At 46.7% G+C, this 18,785-nt stretch overlaps 2 protein-coding genes across 2 annotated transcripts; both read right to left on the minus strand.

The window, feature by feature from the left end:
- Window positions 1-1,434: 1,434 nt before the first annotated feature.
- Window positions 1,435-3,653, minus strand: LOC139215060 (gastrula zinc finger protein XlCGF57.1-like). The gene is made up of 2 exons (XM_070845886.1): window positions 3,522-3,653; window positions 1,435-3,123 (listed from the first exon to the last, which is right to left on the minus strand). The coding sequence occupies exons 1-2, from the start codon at window positions 3,526-3,528 to the stop codon at window positions 1,484-1,486; spliced, it is 1,647 nt and encodes a 548-aa protein (XP_070701987.1). The 5' UTR covers window positions 3,529-3,653; the 3' UTR covers window positions 1,435-1,483.
- A 10,241-nt stretch (window positions 3,654-13,894) lies between these two features.
- Window positions 13,895-18,211, minus strand: LOC139215062 (gastrula zinc finger protein XlCGF26.1-like). The gene is made up of 2 exons (XM_070845888.1): window positions 17,832-18,211; window positions 13,895-15,380 (listed from the first exon to the last, which is right to left on the minus strand). Exons 1-2 carry the CDS (start codon window positions 18,121-18,123, stop codon window positions 14,083-14,085), a joined length of 1,590 nt encoding a protein of 529 aa, XP_070701989.1. The 5' UTR covers window positions 18,124-18,211; the 3' UTR covers window positions 13,895-14,082.
- Window positions 18,212-18,785: the final 574 nt, after the last annotated feature.

The raw sequence follows: 18,785 nt of genomic DNA on the forward strand, positions 1-18,785 counted from the left end.
TCCTGCTCTGATTGGTTGTTTTCTTTCACTGTGAATGACACAAGGAGCTCTAGGAGGAGCCAGAGGAAGCTGATTTTTTCAGATGATAATATTATGAACACTTTAAAGTTAATGTCTTCTGGATGCAGTTAGATGAGATCCATATTATCATATTAATGAAAATCTTACATGCAAAACATTCAGAGTAGATATCAGCATATTGCCCTGCTGATGCCCTGAGGGCCAAACAGGTGATGGTTATGTTGTCTTAGTTAGTCAAGCTGCAATAACAAAGACATCTGAAATAAAGTAAACTATATATTTACGCAAGTGTCGTAATTAACAAGACACTTAATGCCAGCCCGTAAACATTCATAAAGACTCCATAATGTTCATGAGTGTCTAGTTAATCAGTGTTTCCCAACATTGAATGGAGTAAATCATGTTGAAACAAGAGCAATCATAAGATTATTAGAAAATGAAGTGATGGAACTATCAGACCCTGTAGAAACTTAACTTCAGTTCACCAGTCTTCATGATTACTTGACTTTACATGTTTTTTATGAATGCCCTTATATTACTTTTCTATCTGTAAAAACATGATTTCAGATAAATGCATTAAATTACCACTATGTCCCTGTTAGGGTTAGGGTTAGGGTTAGGGTTAGCTTGATGAGCTATCTGAAAAACTTCAGAAGCTTTTGGGAAAGAGGGGAGGACACACAGGCAGGAGACTGTATGACATTTTGCCACCAGAACTCAAGAAAGGCATTTCTGGAAACACAAATAAAAGTCCGTAAATTCTGCCTTCTGCCTGTAGTTTAGCTAGTTCCAGGCTGGCTAGCTAGCCAGCTAACAAGCCACATGGGCAGGATTAGAGTTCCATCTTGAACAATTATCTGTTGCCTTCACAAGAACACAGAAGAAGGTGGTTTGACAAACGTTCATGAAACTGTGTTGACGCTCGGTGGAATCAGACCCAACAGCCACTGTGGATTAAAGATTCATTTCTGGAACAAAACAAAACAAAACAACAGCTCTGTCCAGCTACAGTATGGAGGACAGGATTTCAAAAATATGAAATAGCTGTTAAATTATCATTCCATCCAAAGTGTAGTAATATAGATTCCAGCCACAGAAGTAAAGGGAGCCACACTTCCTCCCTCTGGATTATTCTCTCAATGAAATGTAAAGGCTGAGTGTGGTCATGTTGAAATGTACCAACCAGTAAACGGACAGCAGGGTGGTCTGCACACAGGACAAGTGGAAAACTGGATCTCTACTATAAACTGAAGAACACAATGCATTTAGATGGCCGAAACTCTATTATCTGAATAGAATTTTAAAAGTCAAATATTGCAGCACTATGCATTCAGTAATGCTAATTTCATCAGCAAAGACTCTGTTGTAGTTAAATTGCTTAAAAGGTTCAAATCTTTATGACATTACTTGCTTCTGATCTGGGGAATGATGCAGCAGATTCAGATCTGAAGACGGCCACAGATTAAACACAAGTGTGGTTTCTGACAAGTAACTTCTTATTGAATCCTTTGCCACAAACGCTGCATTTGTAAAGTTTTTCTCCCGTGTGGATGGTCATATGCTCCGTCAGGTGTACGTTTTGTTTAAAACTTTTACTGCACACTGTGCAGCTGAAAGGTTTCTCTCCTGTGTGAATTCTCATGTGAGTCTTTAGATTGCCCTTTAGGCTAAATGTTTTACCACACTCTGTGCAGCCGAAAGATTCCTGGGAAGGAACTTTTTTCTGAGTCTGACTCTGCCGAAGCTGTGACGACTCGCCAACACACTTGTGGGTTTTGAGCTGTGTGTACCAGGTGAATCTTTTGTTACAAGCACTGCAGCTGAAGCGTTTCTCCTCTGTGTGGACTGACATGTGAAGCGTCATACGTCTTTTATGTGCAAACCTTTTGTTGCAAAATGGGCAACTAAATGGTTTCTCTCCTGTGTGAATTCTCATGTGTAGCTGCAGAGTTCCTTTCTGACTGAAACTTTTGCCACAAAATGAGCATTCAAATGGTTTCTCTCCTGTGTGAATTCTCATGTGTGCCAAGATGTTTCCACTACAGCTGAAACGTTTCTGACAAACTGAACAGCTAAAAGGTTTCTCTCCCGTGTGTGTTCTCATGTGGCTCATCAGATGATCCCTGCGACAAAACGTTCTCCCACACTCAGAGCAGCTGAAGGGCTCTTTGTCAAGAGCACATCCTTCATCACTTCTAAGGTCATTTGAACCTGACACAAGCTCCCTGCTCTTTTTCCAACCATCATGTATATCAGTCTCAGGACCTAAATGTTTTTCATGAGTCATTATTTCTACAGACAGATCCGGGTCTGGGCCCCTGTCTGATTCTGACACTGTGTGAACGTTACTGTTGGTCGCGACACTAATGGAAATCGGTTTCTTCCCCGTGTGGATCCTCATGTGTCTGCTAACATCTCCACTGTATCTGAAGCTCTTCTTGCAGACGGAACAGCTGAAGGGTTTCTCTCCTGTGTGAAGTCTCATGTGACTGATGGAGTTTCCCTTCTGAGAAAATCTTTTACCACAGAAGGAGCAGCTAAATGGTTTCTCTCCTGTGTGAATTCTCATGTGTGCACTCAGGTGTGGCTTGCGGCCAAACCTTTGACCACACTGAGGGCAGCTGAACGATCTCTCAACAGTTCTACAATTAATGTCACTAACGGGAACCTTCAGAGACTTCAGACCTGACTGAGGCTCCCTGCTGTCCCCCCAGTCACCATCACTGACTTCAGTGTCAGAAGAGTCTCCAGTCTGGTCCTCGGCCTCTAAGGCTCCACGTGGATGTGGGTTCCTGTCTGGTTCTGGCCCTCCACAGTCCTCTCCGTCAGCTTCTGTCTCCATGTGTTCAGTGTGTCTGTGATGAAGCTGTGAGGACTGAGCTTCCTCTTCATCATCTTCACTCTTCACAGGGACAGGAGTCAGTGGGAACTCGGTGATATGAGCCTCCTCCGGCCCTTGAAGCTGCTCTCCCTGCCGACTGGTCCAGACCTCCTCCTGCTCCTCTTTAATGTGGGGGGGCTCTGGGGGGTCCTGCTCCACACTGGGGCTCCAGTCCTGCTGCTCTTCACCAACAATCACTTTTCGGACATCTGAAGGTAAAGCTGAAACACAGAGACACATTGATGAAGACCATAAAAGAGCCAAAGATACAGGATGAACAGAATGAAAGAATCCAGATGATATTAGGGGCACTGTTTCTTTGTTTTATACTAAGTTTATATAAAGAACTTATATCAACAGCTACAGACACATTTTATCCAGGTACAGGGGAGTGAAGTCAGCAGAACCTCTGCTGATTCCCTTTACTGCCACTGTGAGAGCTTCTTAGGATTTCTGATATATTTCCATACATGAAATATGTTGTAAATATTGTAAAATACTGAATAAACTTTGGACCTTCAAACACATCAAGAAGCTACATCTCACTCCAATGACATGTTCAGGTAAAATGGGACAAAGTTTCATCCCTTGGGCTCCTAAAATGTTTACAGCCACTCACCAGACATGTTACTGCTACAAATGGCCTTTTCAGGAATCAATCATTCTGATTGTCTGAGATCAGACAAAGACCAAAGATTGCTGAAGAAGCTGCAATGAGCCATGTTGATGTTTTAGTAATGACAGTCCAGCAGCTAAAACAATGAGAAAACACCAACAGTGGCTGTAGGAAGCCACGATGGATTCACCGTTTGACCTTGATTCAACGTGTGCAACGTGTGAAAATACAGTTAAGCCTTTATGGGAAAGGGTTTGAGAGACTCTCCAACACAACAAGCACACGTTCACTGTTTACATACTCAGTAACTCCTGCACCAACACTTTCCCTGCCAGACACTTTATCAAGTCCACAGATGATACTGCCTTGATGAAGAGGAGGAGCACGGGCCAGTTCTTCACTACAAAAACAAAAGGAAACATCTGCTGACTTCAGAAAGCTCAAATTCCTCAATTCTACTTCTATGGTTGCAGGTTAGGGTTAAGGATCTACAGGAGGTGAAACACCTGCATCTACCCCCCTGATGTGCACTGCTGCCATTTGGCTCACACATGATGTCCCGCTGACCAGGACCATCCTAATGTTCTTCCCTTCCTTCCACAAACGCCTTGCGATTGGCCCTGAACAGTGGTACAGGTGCAGCCACTAGGGTTCTTTTCCTACAGTCTGCCTAATGTCTGACCCCGAGCTCAGTTACAGTAGACTCATGTAGAAACACAAGTTACAAAAGGCCACAACGTAACCGCGGGGATCGACAATCTACAAGCTGACTCATTGAAATCATGTGAGTGTCTGAACTAAAGCTGAGAACATCTTCATCCAAAAAGGACTCTTCATCATCTGAAGGCGATACAGCCTGAGGGAGCGATCGCTGAAGCACAGACGATGGTTTGTGTGTACGTGAAGATTGAGATGATATCAGAGCCACGAGGAGCCTTTTGTTCTCCTCACATGGTGAATAATTCAGTCCAGAGAGATGCTGGTCATCTTTTCTGTCTTCATTCTTACACATGACCACGTGGTGGTCAGCTACCAGCAGACCACGTGTTGGATAAATCTAGTTATGTTGCTATCAGCTAACTATTGCTAGCCTCCCACACTGTCTGCTAGCTGTGCTGTTGCTAGCTTGTTGTTAGCTGTAACCTCCAGAGTGATGTCCATCAGATCATCAGATCAATGAATCATTCCATTACAGCAGCTCATCTTATCCTAGCTAACAGCTCACGTCAGCGGTGGATCGTGACAGCTGCGCATGTCCTCAGCGTCACCGGTCCCGGTGCTCGTTAGTTCACCTCTCACTCAACAGAACGCCACTGAGACCGATCGCTGCTCCGGACTCCGGACTGACCGGGCATCAGCTCCGGACTGACCGGGGATCAGCCCCGGACTGGTACTACTGGTTCCTTCGTCCCTTCATCCTCTGGTCAAACTCTTCTTATCTCTTTGCAGGAGCTAGTGAGCTAGCTAGCTACGAGCTGCGGCTAACAGACAGTGTTTTAATGGTTAATGGTTTCGCCAACGTTAGCTTAGCATCATTAGCAGAACAATAAACAGCAGCACCAACTTTCTCCTCGCAGCATCGATCCAGCTCTCAGATCCACATCCGTCCGGCTCGGGTCCATCTCTGCTCTGCGCTCCGTTACTTTCCTGCTCCGGGTTGAAGTGACGGTTTTTCTCCGCTGAGTGCGCGTGCTGTTGAGGTCGGAAAAATGTAGGCACTTCCGGGTACCTTTCAAAATAAAACCCGGATCCTCCGGTATACTGGGCTATGATATAATAATATGATAATAATAAACTGTATTTAAATACCATATAGCACAGTTACAAAGTGGAATCCGTAAAGCTATAAAAAATACACACATTGTAAAACATAAAGGGAATAAGAGGCAAGGTTAAAATAAGAAAGAAAGAATAATCAGCAATTAATTAAAACAAAATCAAGTAAAACAAGGAATGTTTTGTATATCAACAAGAATTTCTAAGTCTTCCGTGACATCACTCGTCACAGTACTGGGGTTCATTCTTTTATATTCATGTAAGACATGAGGATTCAAAATCATCAGGTTATCGTGAACAGTTTGATCTGGACAGATGGGTCGCTGTCAGCACGTTCCACTGAGTGAGCACCAAACACACATGAATACTGATCCAGGCTGATGGGATCCAGGCTGATGTGATCCAGTCTGATGTGATCCAGGCTGATGTGATCCAGACTGACAGAGTCCACAAAGGAATAAAACAGTTCTGAAGACAGTTTGTAATAATCTTAAGTGCGTATGGTCCTGAACAAAGGCAGGCTGGGGGGGGCATATGGTCCTGAATCACCCCTCTTGGGACACTGCTCCTGACCCGAGGATGAGGAAGGATTTAGGTGATCCCTCCATCCTCATATGAAGGACAGAGGCAGACGGTGGGTTAGGGTAAGACAGACAGCTGTGGGGGGGTCTCAGTGAACTCCCCCCTCTGGGTTAACGTGTCTCACAGCTTTTAAAATGATGAACAGTGAGTTCAGAGGAGCAGATGAACATTAGTTACATTACATAACATGTACTACACTTCTTTCTGAACTTTGGACTCAACAGTTTACAAAAAACAAAGCAACCTTTATTTTCACAACCATTTACTCCCATTGACTCCCATCATCATGAAGAGCTTTGAACGACTAGTCATGGCACACATCAAATCCATCCTCCCCCCTACCCTGGACCCTTTCCAGTTTGCATACCGGGCCACACGGTCACAGAGGATGCAATCTGCTCTGCTCTCCACCCAGCCCTCACCCACCTAGACACCAAAGACTCCTATGTGAGAATGCTGTTCATAGACTTCAGCTCAGCATTCAACACCGTAATCCCAAAACAACTAATCTGTAAACTTCACCAGCTGGGGCTCAACACCTCCCTCTGCAACTGGTTGCTGGACTTCCTCAATGAGAGGCCACAAGCAGTACGAGTCGGCAACAACATCTCGAGCAGCATCACACTCAGCACAGGGGCCCCCCAAGGCTGTGTGCTCAGTCCCCTGCTCTTCACCCTGCTGACTCACGACTGCACACCAACCCACAGCACCAACCATATAGTGAAGTTTGCGGATGATACAACTCTGGTGGGTCTCATCACCAAGGATGACGAGACCCACTACAGGAAGGAGGTCAAACTTCTAACCACATGGTGCAGAGACAACAACCTCTTGCTGAACGTCAGTAAGACCAAGGAGATTGTTGTTGACTTCCGGAGAGGCCACACCCAACACCCCCCACTGACCATCAACAGTGCTGCTGTGGAGAGAGTGAGCAGCACCAAATTCCTGGGAGTGCACATCAGTGAGGACCTCTCCTGGACCACCAACACTGCATCACTGGCGATGAAGGCACAGCGGCGCCTCTATTTCCTAAGCAAACTCAAGCGAGCGAAAGCCCCCACACCCATTATGCACACTTTCTACCATGGCACCATTGAGAGCATCCTGACCAGCTGTATCACTGTGTATGGCGGGAGCTGCACTGACTACAACAGGAAAGCCCTGCAGCGCATAGTGAACACAGCGGGAAGGATCATTGGTGCCCCACTCCCCTCCCTACAAGACATATACACCACCCGCCTCACCCATAAAACGTCCATGATTGTGAGCGATGCCAGCCGCCCCGCACAAAGTCTGTTCAGCCTCCTGCCCTCAGGGAGAAGGTACCGGAGCCTCCGTGCCCGCTCCACTAGACTCAAAAACAGTTTCATACACCAGGCTGTCAGGATGCTAAACGCCCTCCCCACTCTCCCACTCCCTCCACCCTGATCTGCCTCCCCTCGCCCTCAAAACACTCTGGACTCTGAACCCTCTTTTGCACTACTGTTTTTTTTTCTAATCTATCTGCGTGCACTTTATTTTATTTTATTGTGTGTTTATTATTTATTATTGTTTAACCGGGGTATAGTGAGAAACATATTTTTCGATTCCTCTGTATGTATGGCACATGTGGACAATTGACAATAAAGCTGATTGATTGATTGATTGATTGATTTACAGGCGACGCCGGCATCAGGGCTCAGGATGGCTAAAATATGGAAGGGAAAGAACAAAGTAATGAGCAAAGGACCCTGATACCTGATCACCCTCATTATGGACAGAGAAACTAATTCTGCCCTCTACTGTTAGAAACCAGAAAGTGCAACACATTCAAACACCTTACAGGCTGATCGATAAGATTCAACATGGGCTGATCAATATGATACAGGCTGAACAATCTGATGATTGATCTGATAGGAAACAGGACAAACACAAGTACAGGAAGTAGAATCATCCAATAATTAAATATTTTCATTATAACTGAGAAAAAGGTTTCTGAACTTAGTCTGATGTCATTTACACAAACACACAATCAATACTTTAGTTTGTGATGTCATGTAGTCTTCTTCCACCGCTTCCTCCGCTGTGTCTGTGTGATGAAACACCCCATCAGCTTTACATCTCTGACCACTTTTAATTCAACTTTTAGCTGATTTACGCTATGACCAGCAGAGCCCCGTTCCCCTGTCCTGGACCTAGACTGGTGGACAGAGTAGCGGACCTAGATTGGCAGACCCAGACTGGAGGACTCACCCCTCTCACGGAGTCTCGGCGTGGTATCTCATGTGATTGTTGAAGCTCTGCCTCCAGGTGAAACTTTTCCCACAAACTGAGCACCTGAAAGGTTTCTCTCCTGTGTGAGTCCTCATGTGGACCTTCAGGTGTCCACTTTCAGTGAACCTGTTCCCACATACTGAACAGCTAAAGGGTTTCTCTCCTGTGTGTATCCTGAGGTGTTTCCGTAGTGACCCGCTGCAGGAGAAGTACTTCATACACACTGAGCATCCGTACGGTTTCTCTCCTGTGTGAATTCTCAGGTGCTCCTGCAGATTCTTCTTGCGGCGAAATGCTTTCGAACACTGGGAGCAGCTGAAGGGTCTTTCTGCCTGATCCGCCTGGAGGATTTCAGGATTATTCAGTGGACTGTTCAGAGCTAACTGAGGCTCACTGGTCTCCTGACAGTCCTCAGCACTGACTTCAGCCTGAGCTGTAGAGGGGTCTGAACCCCCTGAGCTGCCAGCCATAGGCTCATTGTCTCTCTTCTGCTCACCTCCACCATCATGAAGCTTTGAGTCTCCAGCAGACTGCTGATTTTGGACGTTATAACGCCAAGCAAATCTTTTGCCACACACACAGTAGAGGAAGCGTTTCTGTTCATTGTGAATTGTGACATGGTTTCTCGGAAAACCTTTCTCACAGAATGAGCAGCTGAATGGTTTCTCTCCTGCATGAGTTTTCATGTGTTTCTTCAGATTTTCCTCACTGCAAAATGTTTTCCCACATTCTGAGCAGATAAATGATCTCAGCTCAGTGCTGCTTCCCACATCACCTGCAGGTACTGGATTATATGGGGCAGAATCTGAACCTGCCTGGGGGTCCCTGGTCTCCTCAGTTTCTGAGGAGTCTGAAGACTTGTCGTCAGAGTCTGATCCTCCCTCAGCTCCTCTTTCCATCTGGTCAGCTGAGCAGCCTGCTCTCCCCTCCTCGCTGTCGTCACACTGGGGCGAATCGCCATCACACTTGTGGCTTTTGAGCTCGTGACGCCAAGCAAACCTTCTGTCACAAACACAGCAGCGGAAGCGGGCCTTCCCTGTGTGACGCACCATGTGTTGGATCAGATATCCTCTTTGTGTAAACTTTCTGCCACATACAGAGCAGCTGAACATATTCTCTTCTGCAAGAGAGCCAACGTCCTTCTTCAGATGGTGACTGTAGCAGAGTCTTCTATCACACTCAGAGACGCTCAGTGATTGGCTGCCAGTGTTACACCTCAGGGTTGCAGGTGAGGAGGTGAGTTGAAGCTGTGACAAGCCATTAACACACTTATGGCACTCAACTCCTGATGGCCAAACAAGTCTTTTGTTACAGGTGGTGCAGCTGTGGCGTTTCTCCCCTCTGTGGACGCCCATGTGTTGGATCAGATAGCCCTTTTTGGTGTATTTTTTCCCACACCCTGAGCAACAGAATGGTTTTTCCCCTGTGTGTGTTCTCATGTGTGTCTCCAGAAATCTACTTCTTGTAAATCTTTTCCCACACTGGGTGCAGCTAAAGGGTTTCTCTCTGGTCAGACTCTGGTCTCTGAGAGGCTCCTTATGTTTTTGCAGAGAGTTTAAACCCAACTGAGGCTCTCTGGTCTCCTCCCAGTCGTCACAACTTACTTCAATTTCAGCCACACAAAACTCTCCAGTCTGGTCCTCGGCCTCTAAGGGTCCATGTGGATGTGGGTTCCTGTCTGGTTCTGGTCCTCCACAGTCCTCTCCATCAGCTTCTGTCTCCATGTGTTCAGTGTGTCTGTGATGAAGCTGTGAGGACTGAGCTTCCTCTTCATCATCTTCACTCTTCACAGGGACAGGAGTCAATGGGAACTTGGTGATATGAGCCTCCTCCGGCCCTTGAAGCTGCTCTCCCTGCCGACTGGTCCAGACCTCCTCCTGCTCCTCTTTAATGTGGGGGGGCTCTGGGGGGTCCTGCTCCACACCGGGGCTCCAGTCCTGCTGCTCGGGAGGAACCTCTTCTTTAGACCCCACCAGCTGCTGGACGTCTGCGAGAGACAGAGAGACAGAAATGTAAAGTAAAACTGTAACACATCTTCCACTCATCAGTTCCTGCTGTGTATGTGAACCAGTATAGTTTACTGGTCAGCCACCATCAACTCAGAACAACTTTATAAAACCCACAAATCTGCTGAACGTTTGAATATTCCTCCATCTCCTCAATTATCTCTTCCAATACTCGTATATATCAGTAAAGACGGATAAAATGAAAATGATGACGACTGAAGACAGAAACTGTGAGGCTGAACAACTCAACTGGATGTTTAATGGTGAAAGAAACCAAAACTCAGAAGAAGCTTCAGTTGAAAAGTGTCACTTAAAGTAAAAGTGCAAAAGTTTATTTCATGTTCAGCGCTGAAAGAGAAGCAGCAGCAGAATTAAGGAAAACAAGTACGAGTGTTGTCATAATTTGTGTGTTTTTCTGTGGAAGATAACAGGAAGAAGCTACATGGTTGCTAGGGTGTTCCAGGTGGTTGCTAAGGTCAATAGGGTGACTTAAAATGTGATTTCACAAACAAAACCACAGGCGAGATAGCTGACGTCTAATCAGCCAATCACAATCAGCCTGGCATTTCATTGGCTGGGTACCAGAGGAAGTACTGCAGTAAAAGTACTGAAACTACACAGTAAAATATGTAAATGTAAAATATGCAGTAAAAGTACTGGTAGTTAAGTTAAAGTATCTCATCTCTAAGGTTCCTGTGGATCCTGGTCCTGGTTCTCCTGCTGTGGTTCTCAGGTTCCTGTGGATCCTGGTCCTGGTTCTCCTGCTGTGGTTCTCTGGTTCCTGTGGATCCTGGTCCTGGTTCTCCTGTTGTGGTTCTGTGGTTCCTGTGGATCCTGGTCCTGGTTCTCCTGTTGTGGTTCTGTGGTTCCTGTGGATCCTGGTCCTGGTTCTCCTGCTGCAGATTGTCAGCTACCGACACTTTTTACTGATATTAGTCTTGTTATTATTATTCACATATTAACTGTTGTCATGTTTTTACCTGCTACCATATTGATCAGTATCAGTCTCACTGATCAGTCACATTGATCAGTATCAGTCATATTGTCAGTACTGTAGTAACTGTTAGTATTTTGGTTGTTTGTTGTGTTGATTGATATTTAAGTGACTGTCGGACTATTATAGATGATAGATAATAGATATGTAAATATATAGATTTTGCATAAATAAATGATAGAGTTACAGATTATAGATTCATCAGATTGTTCTTCCTCATTTTGAAGTGTTTAATATAGACTGAACTTGTTTTCATTTTGGATTTATCTGCTGATTTTCTCCATCAATCCATTGATGGATCGATGTAATCTGATTACAAATGTAATCTGCACATTACATCTATCCAATCATGGATCAATGGACTGATTGATTAACAGACTGATTAATGGACTAATTGACTGAGTCATTAATTTATTGATTCATTATAAAATTATGAATTAATGAATTAACTGATTAACAAATTTAAACTAATGCAGTTTAATTTCTATCAAAACAATTTAGAAACTCATGATGAGTTCATGAGTTCTAAATCTGTAAATTAATTCAAGTCTCCTATAGATAAATGTAGTAAAAGTACATTTACTCTGACATGGAGCAGAAATACTCGTGTAAAGTACAAGTAAATCAGACTTGTACTACAATACGCTATTGTATTGTTTTATTTCCGTCACTGCTGAGTCAGCAGAGTTTCCTGACTCTGATCCCAACCTGACCAGTGATGACATGTATAGCCACGTCATCATTCAACCGCTGGCTGTCGAGGTGGTGCCCAGCTAACAATGTGGGCTTCGTAGATAATTTTCTGGGGAAAACCTGGTCTCATTAGAAGAGACGGCACCCATCCCACTTTGGACGGAGCTGCTCTCTTATCTAGAAATATGGCGACGTTTATAAGTCCTAAAACTTGACAATCCAGAGTCAAGACCAGGAGGCAGAGCCCAGACCAGGAAGCAGAGCTGCAGTCCTCCAGGCTTCTCTGCTCCTCCATTAGAACAGTCACCCATCAACATCCCATAGAGACTGTGTCGTCCCCCTTGGATCATTCAGATCATTCAGATCTATAAAGTCTAACAGGAGAGGAGTTCTGCAGAAACATCTCATCAAAGTTAATACCACCACTGGCAAAGTCCAACAGGACAGGAGAGTTAAAGTGGACTTTTAAACATCAGATCTCTGCCATCCAAAGCTGTTTCAGTAAATGATCTGATATCAGATCACCATATTGATTTATTGATCTGACTGAAACCTGCTGCACCATGAAGACTTAATGAAGCCACTCCTCCAGTCATACTAATACTCATATTCCCCCAGACTCTGGACGAGGAGGTGGACCTGCAGCCATCTTTAACTCTAGTTTAACAGTCCAACCTAGACCTAAACCTAACTAGAACTCCTTTGGAAGCCTTGTTCTTAGCTTCTCTCTTCCAACCTGGAAAACACTGACACCAGTCTTAGTTGTCACAGTGTACCGCCCTCCTGGTCCAGACTCTGAATTCTTAGCTGAGTTCTCAGAGTTTCTATCAGATTTAGTCCTCAGTGTGGACAAAGTGATTCTAGTAGGTGACTCTAATATTCATGTGGACGATGATAATGATGGTCTGAGCTCTGCTTTTGTCTCACTATTGGACTCAGTTGGCTTCTCTCAGAGTGTAAATGAACCCACTCACTGTTTTAACCACACTCTTGACCTTGTTTTGGCTTATGGTGTTGAAATTGAACAGTTAACAGTCTTTCCACAAAACTCTATTCTATCAGACCATCACCTGATAACTGCTGATTTCCTGTTACTGGACTCTGCCCTATATGACAGAGAGGTCCTCACTAGATCCTTATCTGATAGTGCTGTTGCCAAATTTAAGGAGGTGATTCCTTCAGTACTTCAGCCAGTGTGTCCCTGTGCATTGGATGACCCCCATGCTAATCTTAGCCCCTCCCAAAGTGATTATCTGGTCGATAGTGCTCCAGGTTCACTGCGAATGACACTAGACTCCATCGCTCCTCTAAAAAAGAGCAGTTCACACAGGACCAGGACCAGGACCGGGACCACAGTGCTCAAGGGGACCTCCAACCCCCCTGAGGACTACGGTCTATACCGATGCTGGTCTGGAACAGGAGTGAACAGGAGTGAACTCACTCAAGGTCCCTTACATTCTGTTGTTCTGGACTCGCCTGCCATGACGTTACAAGCTTTCCACTGTGTTCCTCTGTGTTGGGGCGAAGCACGAGCGTTGGGATGATGTAAAAATGATAGTGAGTCAAATGCCAGCTGGGAAACACCAAATGTTACCACCAGGAGCCACACAGGAACATAGTGATGTTCAACACTGGAATGACTGAAGATAACCTTCAGGAGGAATCGGGCCCACAGAAGGCGTCTGGTCCTCCCATCTGATCTTAGCGAACAGGGCTAGCGTTAGCGTCTGTCGTACCAGATAAAGCCTGGTACAGAGCCCCTTCTTTCCAGTTTGTCTAATTGTTCAGTTTTAGGTTTTCTCAGGTGAAATACTCAATGTTTTCAGATTTTGAGACGCTTTAGACACATGATAGGCATTAGCCCTGCTGCGTTAGGCACTAAGGCTAAAACAACACACACCAGCCCTGCTGATTGCCACCTGTGGACCTGATTCGGTGGGCACCGAGTTCCAGGTTTCCTAAACTCAGTCAATAAGTGATCCGTTTACAGCAAAACAAACATAACATCATGTTCATCACGATGGTGTAACAACTGGATTTTACATCGTTGGCTCAGGTTACTGATTTTGGCAACTTTTTAATCTGAACGATGACAAATGTCGATTCAGTCCATCAATATTACATCAAACCGGTTTCAGCTGAAACACCAGACCGGCCGAACGCTCATGTTCACTGACTAATATTTATACAAGTATTAGATGATTAAAACACACTCAGTTCACTCTGGCGGATCAGCTTCCACATTTACTAATAACTGTTACTGAGCCCCAACCTCACAGAAAACCTCTGGGGACAAACACTGAGCAGGCCGTCCCACATGGACCTTCATATGTCTCCGGACACCCCCTCTGAACCTGAACTGTCTCTGACAGACGGGGCAGCTGAAGGGTTTCTCTCCCGTGTGACACCTCATGTGGTCAAGTAGGTGTGAGCGCTGAGCGAATCCTTTGAGACAGACGGAGCAGCTGAAGGGTTTCTCTCCTGTGTGTGTCCTCATGTGCACCTGCAGGTTTGCCTTCTGGATGAAGCCTTTGCTGCACACAGAGCAGCTGAAGGCTTTCTCTCCACGGTGGATTTTCATGTGCTTCTGTAAACTATCGCTCCATGAAAATCGTTTCTGGCACACTGAGCAGCTGAAGGCTTTTTCTGCTGCGTGACCTCTCATGTGCATCTGCAGAGTTTTCCTGCAACCAAATATTTCACCACATCTGAAGCAGCTGAACAGTTTCCTGATGGTGTTAGCAGTATTTCTGTCCCTGGTCTCCTGACTATAATCAACACTGTTTACAGGATTTGGTTCTACACGTCTATCAGGATCTGAGGTCCTAGCCAGCTCTGGTCCACCACAGTCCTCTCCATTAGGTCCAATTTCATCAACACACTTGTGTCTTTTGACACCAGAGAGCCACGTGAATCTCCTGCCACAGACGGAACAGCTGAAAGGTTTCTCCCCAGTGTGGCGGCCCATGTGGTAGATCATGTTCCCCTTTTGAGAAAATCTTTTACCACAAAATGAGCAACTGAACGGTTTCTCCCCAGTGTGAGTCCTCGTGTGTCTCTTCAGAAGGTAACTGTAGTTAAATCTTTTCCCACATTCACAGCAGCTGAAAGGTTTCTCTCCAGTATCACATTTCACATCACTGAAAGACTTTGACCCAGACTGAGCTTCTCTGGTCTCCTCCCAGTCCTCACTGTCCTCAGTCTCTGGTTCAGAACAGTCTCCAGTCTGGTCCTCGGCCTCTAAGGGTCCACGTGGATGTGGGTTCCTGTCTGGTCCTGGTCCTCCACAGTCCTCTCCATCAGCTTCTGTCTCCATGTGTTCAGTGTGTCTGTGATGAAGCTGTGAGGACTGAGCTTCCTCTTCATCATCTTCACTCTTCACAGGGACAGGAGTCAGTGGGAACTCGGTGATATGAGCCTCCTCCGGCCCTTGAAGCTGCTCTCCCTGCAGACTGGTCCAGACCTCCTCCTGCTCCTCTTTAATGTGGGGGGGCTCTGGGGGGTCCTGCTGCTCACAGGGAACCTGTTCTTTAGCCCCCACCAGCTGCTGGACGTCTGCAGGGGAGAGCAGAGAAGGTGTAAAGATGAACGAGTTTAAGCCTTTAATGCCTCCAGGGGCGCTGTGGAGTCTGATTAACGTCCTCAAGTGACGTCACCTGAGTTGTCAGGCCTGAAGACTACAAGTTGGAAAAGTTCAAAAAGTTTGTACAGAACAGTTTGAATCTTCGGTCCACAGCTCTACGCTATGAGTTTGTGAACTCCCAATGAAAAGACTCAGGAGAAAATGTTGATGAATGCAGAGTTTAGTAAGTGTCAAGGCTGGCTCCTAGGCCACAACAAAGGAAGAGGTGCAAGAGAGGCTTTCCTGTAAATAAAGACCATTTTATTACAACAACGAAGAGCATGGGTGGCTGGGTGCGAAGAGAGAGAGCTCTGGTTCCACAGACCGGCCTATATAACCTGGTACACTGGCCAGGTGTGCCAGGTTAGGTGATTGCATGCCCCGCCCAGCCAGGGACCTGCAACAGAAAAGCAAGAGAGAGAGACGACCAAGGCTCTAGGGCCGTAACATAAGAAACAGTTCATTCCAGAAACTGGTCAACAAGTGTCATAACTAATATCTGCTGCTCCTCATCATTACGTAGTAACATGAGTCCTGTTTGATGGTTCTAACAGGTCAAAACGGTTTGGACGGTCACATGATCGATGGCGTTTTGGTTAGAAGACATCTGTACTGTGACGGCAGATTTTGGCTGTAATCTTTACTCATTCATCAGAACGTCTGGATTCTAAATCAACATCTGAACGCTGCAGCTTTGTTTTCTGTCTCTCATGAACATCAGGCTGAACCTCCACAGGGTCAGGGACGTCCTGCTGGACAGACTGGTAGAGGCAAGTCTGCACGCCACAGGCCTCTGGACCCAGTGACCCTCCTGCAAGTCCGTAACCCCCCCGGTTACCCTCCTGCAGTGTAATGATGACATCATGACGGCTGACGTTCAAAAAAGACTGAAGGCTAAAAAGACGTGTGTGATGAGGGTTAAAAGTGTGATAATGTTCCAGGAACCATTAGCTGGGCCGTCAGGTGGGGGGCCGGTCCTGGACCAGGTGTGTCGGTTTCTGCTGCCTTCCTTTAAATCAAACACTTCATTCAACTTTTATTCCTGTAAATTTAAACGTAAGATTCTATTTGGACTTATTTTCCTTTAAATGTCAGTGCGACTGATGTTTAAGGTGAAGCACCGTCAGTGCTGGAGTCAACAGGTGAATACTGACGTCTCCACGGTAACACAAAGCAGTGGCTGTGACCAGAAGAGGATTGAAGAGGATTAGAATAATAAATAAACACTCAGTGACGGACAGTCACTTAAACATTTCCATTTTAAATGACTGCTGTACTTTTACTGCATTACGCAGACAGCTATGGGTCCTCTACATGTCCTCTACGGGTCCTCTACATGTCCTCTACGGGTCTTCTACGGGTCCTCTACATGTCCTCTACGGGTCCTCTACATGTCCTCTACGGGTCCTCTACATGTCCTCTACGGGTCCTCTACGGGTCCTCTACGGGTCCTCTACATGTCCTCTACATGTCCTCTACGGGTCCTCTACGGGTCCTCTACATGTCCTCTACGGGTCTTCTACGGGTCCTCTACGGGTCCTCTACGGGTCCTCTACATGTCCTCTACATGTCCTCTACGGGTCCTCTACGGGTCCTCTACGGGTCCTCTACATGTCCTCTACGGGTCCTCTACGGGTCCTCTACGGGTCCTCTACGGGTCTTCTACGGGTCCTCTACATGTCCTCTACGGGTCCTCTACGGGTCTTCTACGGGTCTTCTACGGGTCCTCTACATGTCCTCTACGGGTCCTCTACGGGTCCTCTACGGGTCCTCTACATGTCCTCTACATGTCCTCTACGGGTCCTCTACATGTCCTCTACATGTCCTCTACGGGTCTTCTGCGGGTCCTCTACATGTCTTCTGCGGGTCCTCTACATGTCCTCTACATGTCCTCTACGGGTCCTCTACAGGTACTCTACATGTCCTCTACGGGTCCTCTACATGTCCTCTACGGGTCCTCTACAGGTCCTCTCTACACAGAGCAACGACAACAAAAGGTAATACAGGATGCGCGTGCGTGCGTGTGTGTGTGAATATAAGAAGTAGACTGAAAGAGACAGACAGACCAGAGTCCTGACGTCAGGAGCAGGTGAACAGGTGTGTCAGAGGTCAGGTGTGTTTCTCGTGTTGTCCAGCAGGCGGCGCTGGCAGCTGATACCTGCGGCTAGCCCCGTTAGCTTAGCTACCAAACCGACTCCTGCTTTGATCGCGTGCAGCCTCCACCACCTGTTTACCTGCCGATGTGTCGTCAGGACGTGTATACCTGATGCGGTAGGTACCTGTCGGTGAGAAGCGGAACGTTTTCGGCATTTGACGGCGGAGTTCCGGACAGATTAGCATGTAGCCTCGGTGGGGCTCGGGTGTTTCCGGCAGCAGGAACTGACCTGCTGGGTATCTGTGCAGCCGGACCTGGGGCTTCAGCACGGCATCCAGCAGCCTCCTCTGGCGGCAGATCTCCCGCTCTGACCGCTCAGCTCGGTCCTCGTACTCCGCCACGGTTTCCTCCAACAGACCGACGATCTCCTCCGCGGCCGCCGTGAGCCGCTCGGTGAGCAGCGCTCTGAGCGCCGGGATTTCAGCCGCTTCTTCCCCTTTTTCCAGCTGCAGCAGAAAGTCTTCAGCGGCGGCGCTGATCCGCTCGTGGACCGACACCCGCAGCAGCTGCACGGCGCACATCCTGCTGCTTTGTGCGGAGAAGCAGAGCAGGAGGCGGCGGAGGGCGGCCGGACGGACTTTAATCTGAGACCCGCGAACAGCGGCCTCTGCTGTACCGGAGGAGAAACACCATGAAGCTCTGAGCCTGCTGAGGTCCTCACACATGTAGATGGAGTAAAACTACCACAGTGAAGTATTCTGACACCAAAGTCCTCCAGAAGCAGCATCAGAATGTACTAAAACACTTCTATATTCTCGGAGGATCTATTCTGGAGCTTGTATGAAAAGGAGCTGATGGTCATCAGATGGCAGCGCTGACTCAGACCTGCACACAGAACAACAAACTTAGTCTCTCCTTCTGGCTGTATTGACAGCATACCTGTTCTCCAGGCTCTTCTGGGCAGCCCTGACCCTTCGCCATGACAGCAGGTGTATCAGGTTCAGATTATAGCTTTTGTTACTAAAACAAGTCTGTTTATGTGAGTCAGACCTGCTCAGACATGCTGATCGTCTGCTGGCCTCAAGTCCAGAGTCCAGAGTCCAGAGTCCAGGGCTTCTGTTGGTTTGGCTCTGAACAGTTTCTCAGCACAGCAGGATGGAGACTGATCAGTTTCTGAGTTTACTGCAGCGCTCAGAGCAGACGAAGGTGTTAACAGTAGATCAGTGACACACTAATAAACTCG

Source organism: Pempheris klunzingeri, chromosome 16, assembly GCF_042242105.1.
Source record: "Pempheris klunzingeri isolate RE-2024b chromosome 16, fPemKlu1.hap1, whole genome shotgun sequence".
NCBI classification, from domain to species: Eukaryota; Metazoa; Chordata; class Actinopteri; order Acropomatiformes; family Pempheridae; genus Pempheris; species Pempheris klunzingeri.

Excerpts from the sequence above, each read along its gene's own strand:
- LOC139215062 (XM_070845888.1), bottom strand. The coding sequence starts at position 18,123 with ATGTGCGCCGTGCAGCTGCTGCGGGTGTCGGTCCACGAGCGGATCAGC. Across the intron at positions 15,381-17,831 it reads GCTGCACAGATACCCAGCAG|ACGTCCAGCAGCTGGTGGGG; the intron begins GTCAGTTCCTGC and ends TCTCCCCTGCAG.